The sequence below is a fragment of the Lotus japonicus genome, chromosome 3, assembly GCF_012489685.1.
Source record: "Lotus japonicus ecotype B-129 chromosome 3, LjGifu_v1.2".
NCBI lineage: Eukaryota > Viridiplantae > Streptophyta > Magnoliopsida > Fabales > Fabaceae > Lotus > Lotus japonicus.
In genome coordinates this window covers 76,773,624-76,785,813 of record NC_080043.1, presented here as the reverse complement: position 1 = coordinate 76,785,813, position 12,190 = coordinate 76,773,624, and the positions used below count along the sequence as shown (strand labels likewise).

General features: G+C 35.0%; 1 protein-coding gene and 1 non-coding gene across 2 annotated transcripts; both read left to right on the top strand.

Moving 5' to 3' along the window:
* The first annotated feature begins 2,418 nt into the window (after nucleotides 1–2,418).
* Nucleotides 2,419–2,499, top strand: TRNAL-AAG (transfer RNA leucine (anticodon AAG)). The gene has a single exon. It is a non-coding gene; the product is annotated as a tRNA-Leu (tRNA).
* Nucleotides 2,500–2,583: 84 nt separating this feature from the next.
* Nucleotides 2,584–6,276, top strand: LOC130746012 (peroxisome biogenesis protein 16). Its single transcript, XM_057598508.1, has 9 exons — nucleotides 2,584–2,788; nucleotides 2,949–3,226; nucleotides 3,723–3,780; nucleotides 4,192–4,408; nucleotides 4,519–4,817; nucleotides 4,922–5,190; nucleotides 5,348–5,415; nucleotides 5,522–5,583; nucleotides 5,706–6,276. Exons 2-9 carry the CDS (start codon nucleotides 3,158–3,160, stop codon nucleotides 5,765–5,767), a joined length of 1,104 nt encoding a protein of 367 aa, XP_057454491.1. The 5' UTR covers nucleotides 2,584–2,788; nucleotides 2,949–3,157; the 3' UTR covers nucleotides 5,768–6,276.
* Nucleotides 6,277–12,190: the final 5,914 nt, after the last annotated feature.

Below are 12,190 nucleotides of genomic sequence, written 5' to 3'. Positions count from 1 at the left end.
TTTCACTTGACAAACATTGTCATGTGATGTGACATAAGAACTTTTTAAATACTCAAATTCATGAAATCAAAAACATGAAAGAATAAAGATGGATAAAGCAGAGGGAATAAAAACATTTGTTTTGTAGAAAATTGACTAGCCATGACATAATTTCCTCAATATGGAACCACAAATCTTCCCATTTAGCATAGCTCAATAGTCATTTTAATTATTATTTATTTTGATAAAATGACAAAATAATATTTTTAGACACAAAATAATATTCATTTGAGATAATGTTTGATATGATGTAAGAATTTTGAAGGCTTAATCCTCAAATTGGTCCCTGTCTTTGAGTCGCCGTCTGATCTAAGTCCCTCATCGGAAAAATTTGTGCAAAAGGTCCTCATTATTGCAAAACGTATGGAGCGAGTCCTCGCCGGAGCCCGGAGCTCCGGCGAGTGATTAAATGGCACGCTGACTGGATTAATGAAGTTGACGTGGAATTAAAAAAATAAAATAAAATAAAAAATAAATTACACATAAGAAATTTTAATTTAATTAATAAAAATAAAATCAATTAACAAAATTAACCCTAATTTAATTTTAAAAAAAAATTCCTCCCAAATTAATCCAATTTCCCCAAAATTAACCTCAATTCTAAATCACCGATTCAGAATCTTGATCCCATTATCTCATAATCAACTACATTCATCTCATTATCTCATCATCTTTATCCCATCATCTTTATCACATTCAAAATCTTGAAATAAACTCATGTGGGGTGGCAACACAGGTACAGTACTAAGACAATAAAAAGAAGAAAGAAAGCATAGAAGACAGAGAGTTACAAAACAAAGAAACAAACAACCACAATTCAAAGGCTGGAACGAACACAGCATCAGCACCCCTTGGAACCTCCCACCGAGCTCAAAACACATACACGAAGCACTGTTAATTTAATAAAGAGAAAAAATGGTATGAACAAAACCCAGAATCTTCACAATAACAAACCCAAAAGAAAGCAAATCCACAACCTTGTAGGGAGGGATCTGCATAGCCATGGAAACCAGCGTTACCATCATCGTCTTCCCTGGATCTGTGCGCCACCGCCGCCTCCTCTTTGCGGTGTCGTCATTCATCCTCACCTTCACGAGGATCAAGAGCTGCAACCTCTCTTTTCCCTCTCTCGGGAGTGGAACCTGAAGCTCCTGCAATACCGTCTCGCGTCCTGGTCTGTTGCAGAATTTCTCCTCTTCCCTTCACAACGTTGAGCTTTTTCAGAGCGTCAAAAGCGAGCTTTTGGGTCCCTTTCATCTTTATCTAAGTCGCAGATCTGGAAGGGCAAGGCTCTTGGATGGAAGCCCAGGGTTTGGTTCACCCTTTCATCACCCCCAAATTGAATCGAGTCTTCCTCTGTTGATTTCGACCTTGAGAAAGCGGTTAGGATTCGATTGAAACTGAGTTCGATTGTTGTTGTTGTTGGGTTAGATTGTATGTCCATGAGGAAGTTGAGATGAGAGGATCTGAATGAGGGGCTTCTGGAAAATTTCTGGAAATGAGTTTCTGGAGTGAGAACGTTCCAGATTACTAGATTAGGGATTTTTTATCTGGGAAAAAAAGTTGTTGTTTTTAATTATAGTTAATGAGTTTTTGTTTTTTTAGCTTTAATAAATTTATGGTGAAATTGGGTTTTTAAATTAATTTTGGGCTTTTAAATTAATTTATTTTCCTGATGTGTAATTTTTATTTTTATTTTAAAATCCATGTCAGCACACTTAGCCCAGTCAGCGTGCCATTTCATCCCTCGCCGGAGCTCCGGTCTCCGGCGAGGACTTGCTCCATACGTTTTGCAATGATGAGGACCTTTTGCACAAATTTTTCCGGTGAGGGACTTAGATCAGACGGCGACTCAAAGACAAGGACCAATTTGAGGATTGTGAATGTGAATCAAACAAAATTTCTATTTATTTTTAGAAATTTGAACAAAGAAAGATTATAATTTTTTAAATGCTAGCCAAGCTGAGCTGGTTTTTCTCAAATAATCAAGAATGGTATTCTCGATCATAATATTCTTAAGAATGTGACTGCAAGACATCTTTGAGAACCATCTTCATTAACTCCTTTAATCAACTTTATATGTTTCTGATATAAATTATCATGTTTAAAGTCAAACCTCTTATGGTCTGTAGTCATGTTATAAATTATCATCTTTTAAGTTTTAACCTGTGACTAAGAAACATTTGTTTGGTAATGCCATTGCTAACTATAAAATGTGTTTCATATTCCATCGTACTTTGCTTCCACGTTACTCAAATAGTCAAAATTAAAGAGTTTTACAAATCATGCACACATGACACGGCGAGCAAGCATATAACATGTAAACACGTAAAGACTATTTACAATTATATAACATATATTACGGATACTAACATCAACGTTGAGATGGCCGAGTTGGTCTAAGGCGCCAGATTAAGGTTCTGGTCCGAAAGGGCGTGGGTTCAAATCCCACTCTCAACATTACTTTTGCTTACTATATAACGTAATAAATCACATTGGGTTTTTTTATGGGCTACCAAATGAAACCCTCTCATTTACTCTGAAATCTGAACAGTTAGGCCAATCCAAAAATAAACACACCGTTTCCCCATCTCAAAACCAAAACCTATCTCACCCCTGTCATGAACTCTTGCAGCCTTTGATTGGTTTTTTCATGCTCTGCACCTTGCCACCAAGATCTATTCACCTTACCTATCTCTATTTTGTTGGGGGAGAAACTAATCAAACCACGATCCAAGCCAAGGTCAAGGTGCGTGTGATGTGAGAGAGAACACTCAAATTTTAAATTTAATTTACTTCAATTCTTTTTCTTTTTAATATATATTTTTGTGTTGTACTTCTAATTCACACAACACAACACCAACATTAGCATATCTCATCTCATATATACCATAAACTCTCAACCGCAGGATCACTAACTCTCATCAACGGTTTGGATTTGATCCTTCAATTCATCAAAACGCCACACCTCTTCGTGTCTTTCTCTCTGTTTGTGTGATTCAAACCCATCTTCAATTCGCACAAATAGCATCCGAACTTTGAATCTTGACCATCTGGGTCGCTTCCAATACCTGCGGATTGGTTGGGTTCGGTGATTTCTGTGAGAGTTTCTGAAGCTATGGAGGCTTATAAGAGATGGGTCAGGCAGAACAAAGACTATGTGCACTCCCTCGAGTCCTTGGCCAATGTAAGCTCATGTTTTGGATTACCAATTTCATAATATTGTCTTGTTAATTTCAATGTTATCATTGTGTTATTCAATTTTTGAGCAAAAGGGTCAATACTATAGATCATGCTTTTGTCTTACTTATCAGTTATCACTATTTGTGATATCTATAATTGCATAGGAGTACCCAAATATCATAGGAAAATAGTGATTCTGATTCTGATATGAAATTTTGTTGTTTGATAGTTTGGCTATTGTTGCATTAAGTGCAATTCTTTGATGCTTTTTTTCCAATTAGAATCATGATTTTGCCGTTTCCTTTATGAAATCTAACAATTTGGTGTTTTGTTATTAATAACATAAACTGATAATGTAATCGTAAAACAAATTAAATATTCAATTTTAAGTGATTGTTATTGTTCTGTATACAAGTCAATGTAGGAGATTGTTGAAACATTGTTATCTAATGAGAGTTTGTATATCACTTACCTTACTGGGGGATTCAAAATGTGGACAGGGATTGACATGGCTTCTTCCTGAACGCTTCTCTGAATCAGAGATTGGACCAGAAGCAGGTTTTGTGAATTTTTGGTAACTTTTGGCTACTTCTTTTTTAGTTGAAAAATAGTATAAGACTCTCACACACATGAATCAGTTATTTTTCCTTCGTTAACAAGATGAGAAGAAATTTTTTAAGTCTGCTGGTGCAAAGTAGGAGCTTCTATCAACAATTATTTGTTAATGTTGCTCTTCAAAATGCTAACTAGAAATTTAAGTTGAAAAAAAATCTGACTTGGCAGATGGCAGAAAAGAACCTCTTATTAGATTCCTATTGCAAATTTTCAAGTCAGATTACATTCATGTAGTTTACCAACATTTTCTTTAAAATCAAACAAGTTCCTATTGTCGTCTCTATTAATCTTCATAATTTTTTCTCCTTTTATTGAAGTTGGTAACTTACTGAAAAGATCTATGATTTCATGCAGTGACGACCATTCTAGGAATTATCACAGCTATCAATGAGCATATAATTGATACTACTCCTAACCAAAATGTTACAGGCTCTGTTGAGCCCAATTCATTTCCTTATCCATTATGCTTATCTGCATTGAAGGATTTGGAAACATTAGTTGAAGTTGTGGCACAACATTACTATGGTGATGATAAGAAATGGAATTTCCTTGCTGTTACCGAAGCAATCAAGTAAGCAGCATAATGTAATTTAGCATATAATTTTTCCAGTTATCTCAGACTGCCATATATCTGTATCCATCGATTCATTTTTCTGATTATCTTGAGTCGCTCTAACTCAGGGTACTGGTTCGGTTATCTTTGTTTCGGAAGAGTGGGTATAAAATGTTGTTATCTGGCGGGGAGACATCAAATGATGCTATTGCTTCGGATAGTTCTACTTCACAACATCAAATAGGCTCACAGCTCGATGGGCATCGAGGGTCTGGTCATATGAGAAACAATCTTGGTACAAACCCATGGAATCTGGAAGGAAGAGCACTATCTGCTTTAAATAAATTTGGAGAAAATGCCATGACAGCATCCGATCCAGTGTGGTTACGTAGGGTTCAACACCAACAATCAATCATGGAGCCTCTTGGTATATTTTCTGCACTAGTCCATAGTGTAAATGTAATAGTTCATGCTGCATTGTGTAATTCTACTACTAATAATCATTGCTTATTGCCCTCTGCATTTTTACAGCTTCAAAGGCAGTGAGACCAACACTTTCCACCGTGTTGGCCAAAGGGGGTGTTCGCGGGGCTTTCTTTATTATTGGAGAAGTTCTATTTATTACTAGACCACTTATCTATGTTTTATTCATTCGAAAGTATGGTAGTCGGTCATGGACCCCTTGGTTCCTTTCACTGGCTATTGACTGCATAGGGCATAGTATTCTTTCAATTGTTACGACAACAGTGGCGGGTGAAAAGGAGAAAATGTTCCATCTTTCTGCCCCAGAAAAGGATGAGGTTTGTGCTTCTTTAGACTTTAGAGCCATAATACACAACAGTGGGCTTAATGGCCGTACGCACTAAAGCTTGGCCCTTAATACTATATTTAGAACTGTCTTATTTGCTAACTATGTTCAACCCATTAAAGAGTTCTGCTGAAATAGTTTTGCTTCAGGTTAAACAACGGAAGCTTTTATTTGCACTTTACCTGATGAGAGATCCATTTTTCAGCAAGTATACTAGGTAGAAATGATTTTCACTTCTTCACATTTTACATTTTACATTTTGCAATGTGCTACTTCTAAGTAGGAAATTAATTATACTAAAAAATCTCCCTCTAATTTTTCAGGCGACGACTTGAAAGCACTGAGCAGGTTTTGGAACCTGTACCTATCATAGGATTTCTTACGGGTATGGTTTATACTTATTTATTTCTTTTGTTACCCTAATTTTGCCTTAGTTAATTGTCATTATTTCAGCTTGGTGGTAGACTATTTTGAGAATCTCATCTGCTTTTATAATATATTTTGCAGCGAAAATTGTTGAGCTTGTGATTGGAGCTCAGACACGATACGCTTACATGTCAGGATCATGATATAAAATCCTGTAGAAACACCTCATTGCCCTCCAAGATTGTGGGATCCATATTTTTCAAATGATGGAGAGATATCAAATCTGCCACTATTCAATGATGATAGGAAAGCAAGAAACCTGACAAGCTTTTAACATTTGTTTCCTTAACAATACCAGAGATGGAAGGTGTACGGCTGCTGTGAAACATATTGTTTTCATGGATAGCTACAATATTAACAATTGGGTATAAATTGAGATGTTCTTTGAGAGATTTTGTTGTACTCCTACACAGTGGAGGTGGGTGGTTTTACACTAGCAGTTCTGAGAATCAATTTGCAAATTACTCAAACTCAGAAAATTGTATTCTGTTTAGACTTCGAAAGTTTTAAGCTTATCTTCCATGTGCATCCTTGTGTCTACAATTGTATGTTGGATGTGCTTATTACACCAAAAGAAGTTAAATGAATAACTATTTGAAGCTTGTGTCATTATATTTAAGTGATGCTGTAAAAAGTAATATTTGCTGTTGTCTTTTATTTTTGCATAATCAGTATCTACGTAGCATGTTACAGTGGTTTGAATGTTTTAACAAAATGCTTATGTTAGGGGCACTCCTATCAAACTATGCATCTTGAATTCCCTTTTTGAATCCTCATTGCGTTATTTGCAAGCATGTAAAAATGTGAGTCCAATAATATTGCCGGTTAAGAAGCATGGCTATTATCTGGAATATGAATGGAGAGAGGCATTTATTCCGGATTGTATCAACAATTTAAAATAGTTGTTTTCTTCATATTGTTTGCAAGGCGTCTCAGATTTAACTATTTTATCATAAAATACTTTACAATATTTGGCATTGATTGTTAAACTTGACATTACATGCTATGTTGGGGTCATGTTCTTGCTTGTCCAAATGGTCAGAAAGTCTAAAATTGTTTTGGTTGGCTCATAAAGAATTCATAATCAAGTGAACGCTGTGTTGGTTCGTCGAAGCAACTAAAATGAAGTCTTAACTTGTTCGACAACTAGCAGGGTAAAGGAAGAGTTGACAAGATTAATAAGATAATAATCCAAAGAAACTAAAATGAAGCCATGTTCTTACCTCCCCGTCATGGACATTTGTTATACCGCCGTTCACTCTATCTTATATCAATACACTATGATGTGGGATTTGGATTCTCTCATATGACATGATACTCCCTCCGTTCCTTATTATAAGTCACATTTTTTGAAAAAAATTTATTCCTAAATATAAGTCACTTTCTAATATCTAGGAAGCATTAAATAATTTTTTCCAAATTCACCCTCATATTTAATATGAAAGAGATGATGAACTTTTGGAATATTAACTTGGAGAGAGAAAATCATAGGAAAGTAAATAAGGGTAGTCTAGGAAAGCTAATCATTTCCTTTACAAATTTATTATTACTAACTACTTTTCTTAATCTAAGAGAATTAGTTTTTTGTGACTTATAAATAGGAACAGAGGGAGTAATATTTAGTGGAACATTGTATTTATCTCTCTTTTTATAGATACATAAATTCTACATAAACAGAGAGTTTTCACAGTAAATGCCACAATAATAAGAAGTAATCTTCACTCATTTTCACGAATAACAGATATGTTTTCTTATAATATTAGTTGTTAATTCTCTTATTAAAAGTAATGACTTCATCTTTCTTTGTCTAACATAGAAAACTAAAAGTAATAAGAAAAACAGAGGTAGTATATGCTTCGGGCTAAAGGCACAAAAATTATATTATAATTCATCAATCGTTTTTGGAAACAGTACATCTTATTACTGCTATACAATAAAATCCATAAATAAATACTTAAAAAGAGAGAAAGCAAAATTCAACTTGGCATATAAATGGGGGTGAAAAAAAGGTAAGGATGAAGCATTCCTATTCCGTCACCCCATTCATCCCTCACCAATCACCTTTCACCGACAATCATGTGGATGAAGCTAAGGAGGGGGCCCAACCTCCAAGAAATAGCATACCCCATTCTCATCCAATGGAATAGTTCTTCCCACCATTCATAATAAATAAATCAAAACTATTCTCATATGACAAAAGGAAAACAACGAAGAGTTTTTTTTTTTCACTCAATTAGTGTTCGTCACAGTGGTGAAAAATCTTGTTTGAACTTTTAAAATTAAAAATTTAGATTTGACCTTTTCGGTCAAATAAGATTGTCTCAGTAGATTGAACTTTTAATAAAAATGCAAGGTTTAAGTTATTAGAAAAATTCTTAACAAGTAAGTTAAAAAAGTTTATTACTCCCTCCGTTCCCTATTATAAGTAACATTTTTTAAAAAAAATTTGTTACAAAATATAAGTCACTTTCTAATATCTAGGAAGCATTAAATAATTTTTTCCAAGTTCACCCTCATATTTAATATGAAAGAGATGATAAACTTTAGAAGTATTAACTTGGAGAGATAAAATCATAGGAAAGTAAATAAGGGTAATCTAGGAAAGTAAATCATTTTTTTTACAAATTTATTACTAGTAACTACTTTTCTTAATCTAAGAGAATTAATTATTTGTGACTTATATATAGGAACAGAAAAAGTAATATTTATCATAGCGATTTAAATCAACTCAAATAATTGTCCTAGTTTTAGGTGGTGTGGTAGTAAGAATTTCCAAAAAAAAAAATGTCAGAACATTACTAGTCCATGTAAAATGATTTTACTTATTTTAACCTAGAGTTATTTAGATAAATTGATATTTATCATGAAACATTTACTTACATTATCAGCAGAAAAAAGTTGGTAGGATAATGAATAATAAGCAAATCATTAGAAAAAATAAAAAGAATTTGTGAGAAAAGGGTGAGGAGGAGGCACCCACGGACCCACCTACACCATAAGTTGCAGGAAATAGGGACCGACCAAGCAAAGGTCCCCCCCTCCCCATCCAGAAGTCACTATATAGAAGAAGTAAAAAAATGAAAAATTACAGACAAATAACTAGGAACAAGTGGACCTGGGAGGGTCCCAGCCCAAAACAAAAATAGGTGAGTGTGATAATGGTGAGTCCCACACTATACCCAGCAGGGTCCACCACTATTTCCCTTTGTGGTCCACTTTGAAAGTGCAGAGAGAGGCTCCCAACCAAACCAGCATGGCCATGGCCCAAATTTTAGGCCCGTGGGGCCCGCATGATGGAAGGGGTGGAAAAAGATCGCTAGTGGGGTCCCACATGGGTCAGTCGTACGGCGCAGAGCGCAGCCAGAGTCACACACGATCTGCCTTTGGGAAGATAAAGTGGGCCAGTGTGGGTTGTGGGCCCATGGTTAGCAATCTCAGCGTGCGCACCACCGGTGCCATTGGCGCCACCACCAGTCCACCACCTAGACAGAGGGTCCCTTCCCTTGAACCCTGGATGGCCCCTCCAAAGGGTGGGTGCATGAAGTAAGTGGAGCCATCCATCACTTTCTGCATCATGGATGCGTATGTAATGAGACAATGTGAAAGTAAATATTGTAGTTGCATTTATTTGTTTTTAATGCTCTCTTTTTTTTTTTTTTTGGTCAGTTTTTAATGCTCTCTGGACCTAGTATTTAACACTATTAAGTTCGATGCCCAAGTCTACATGTCAAATTGGAGTTCATGCTCAAATCCCACAACTTGGATTAGTGGTGGATAATGCTACTCAGATGAAAGAGATGCTGAACTTAACAGATCATAAATACTCCCTCCATTCCTATTTATAAAAACTAAATGATGAGTGTAGCTTTGTCCTTTTTATAAGAACCAATTCAAATTTCAAGATGCATTAATTATTTTTTTGGCAACAATACCCTCGTTTAATAGAGGTTTCTCTTTCTTTCCACTATGCAACTCATTAATGATAAATAGAAATTAAGAAAAATAAGTTGGGGTAGTTTTGGAAAGTTGAGATAAATTTGAACAAATTTAATACTACCCACAACTTTCTTAAGGGACGTGAAATATTACTTTGGTTCTTATAAATAGGAACGGATGGGGTATAAAATATGTAGAGATAGATTACATTGATTTTGTCCTGATAAAAAATTGTGTACCTATAATGGTTGAGGAATTCATGACTCAACTTATTTTCATTTTAGTTAGAATGAAAGCGTGAACAACTAGAGAGTAAAAGTGCTCTCTATTTGATTGTATGTTCATCTCTCACAACACATAAAATAAAACAACTTATATATTATCAGATCAGATCAAAGTTCTCTCATTAGACAAAGGTAATTTATCTAACCTATCATAGGATAATTTATAACAAAAGTCTAATTTATCATTTACTTTAATACATATATAAGAGTTAATTAATAATTCACATAATTAATATTAGTGACGGAACAAAATATATTATATTTAATTGATTTATGTTAATCCACACAACTAAAATAGATAATTAAAATATATTATCCAACAAGAGGTGGATATGAAGGTCAGTCGGTTCGCATAACCTGCAAATAAAGGAGCTGCTTCGAGTTTCTTTGAACTATAAATGGACTAGGAAAAAAGTGTCTCGCCCTATCTAAGTTTGCGGCTTAGCAGTTTGACTCACAGACATGTGGTTTTATACAGTGATTTACTTATTTTTCCTTGGCATCGAAACAACTATAATTAATAAGTATTCGACACACTTTAAATAATAATTCTCTTAAAAATGCAATTCATGGTACTAAAGTTATTTGCAAATCAGCAAATAGCATGGAATTTGTGTCCTACACCTCGCACGCACAACAGACAACAGTGTCCCAGAATCTTCGTAGATCAACTATAGGGATTATAGAGGATGTGGATTAAGGTAATTTTTAGCATGCCTAGTGGGATATCTCGAAGGTTCGTTGGATGAGTCAGACAATCATGTTTGATGATTCTACTGCAAACATGGAAGACCACCCTGCTGGTCCGCGAGGCATATATATCTAGTCTTTGATGGTTGTTTCCACAAGTTTGGGTGGTTGAAATATAATGTTGATGGCTCGGGTTTGGCATAGTATAGAGGCTAGTTGCAAGGGAGTGTTTCCTGATATTAATGACAAATGACTTAGAGGCTTTTGTAAGAGATTGAGTACTTCTACCTCTTTCCTAGCCGAATTATGGGCTATTTGTACAACAATGAGTATTATTGCTAAGGAGGCATTGCCGAGAATGATCACGAGAGTGACTCTGTTGGAGCTATTGAATCTATTGTATTTGATGGTGTCTTTGCCAGTCCCTACTTGGAGTTAGTTTAATACACCTGCCATGTTATTCCTCCACAGTTAGAGGCGAGGTTTCAGCTCATTCCCCGAGAAGCGAATGATATGTAGCATATAGTTTGGTTAGAGTGCTCATACACTTGGCTTTGAGCTCCATGTTTTGCACGTCCCTTGAACAGAGTGCGGTAGTTTGTTGTTTCAGAACGCTGTTGTGGCTTTAACCTCTCTCAGTGCTCCTGCGCTGGAGTGCTTTCGCTTATATGGGGCTTTGCCCCTCCATGTTACAAAAATATTTATTTATAAATGTATTAACACAAAGAAAATTCAACAAATTTCGTTCTTAACATATCTAATACTCCTTTTAGTCGTCTCCGACCCCCATAGCTCCTCGGGATTACCTATACTCTAACAACTTTCATTCTACATGATAAGAGCACATTAAAGGGGCACCGTTTTTTTTGCGGAGCATAGCCTTTTTGTTTGTTTGTTTGAGGTAGGTTCATCGATATGCCTTTGTCACGAACCAACAAATCTAAAAAAAAAACAAATAGATAAGAGGCTAAAAGTGCAATTTCACATTTTTTTATCAAAATAAAATTTAATTTAGATTTATTTTATCACTCGTGAACTTTGTTGTGGTATTGTTTAATCCTACAGCAAAATTCGAAAATACATGATTTATTTTTTTATATATCAACTTGATGACCCTAACCAAACTCGTATGATTAATTAGGTTTATTTAATTCAAATTTGATGTCCTTTTAAGGAGTTATCTAAATCATCATGGGTAAATATTGATTAAAATTACCTTAGCCTTAAGCGACCCGGCCCAATAATTTTTTTGATGTGTCATAAGTTGAAATTTCATAAGACATATGTTAAAATATTATAGGTCTCTTAAAGTAGAATGATTTTACCAAACATTTATATTGAGTGATTTAGACAATTTTTTTAAACAAAACAAAATGAAGCCAAAGTATTGATTGATGTTTCAAATACAATAACAAATTTCGTCGTGCAAGGCACGAGTACACGAGTACGGGTAAAATCACTAGTTTAACCACAATTCAAATCAACCCAAACTCATAAATAATCCTAGTCCTAATAAGAACAAATTAAGTCTAAAACCATTCACTGTTTCACACGTTCTACGTCTACGATACACGCTCTTCTACAAAAATACACATGCACACAGCATACTCTCTCGTACATAATATTGACTTTTGATTTCAGGTCTTCGTCATTGCT

What these genes read in the sequence shown, in the direction of transcription:
- LOC130746012 (XM_057598508.1), top strand. Translation starts at nt 3,158, where the DNA reads ATGGAGGCTTATAAGAGATGGGTCAGGCAGAACAAAGACTATGTGCAC. An exon ending in CCCTCGAGTCCTTGGCCAAT is followed by an intron (nt 3,227 to 3,722) that starts GTAAGCTCATGT and finishes AAATGTGGACAG; the next exon opens with GGATTGACATGGCTTCTTCC. An exon ending in CTGCCCCAGAAAAGGATGAG is followed by an intron (nt 5,191 to 5,347) that starts GTTTGTGCTTCT and finishes GTTTTGCTTCAG; the next exon opens with GTTAAACAACGGAAGCTTTT.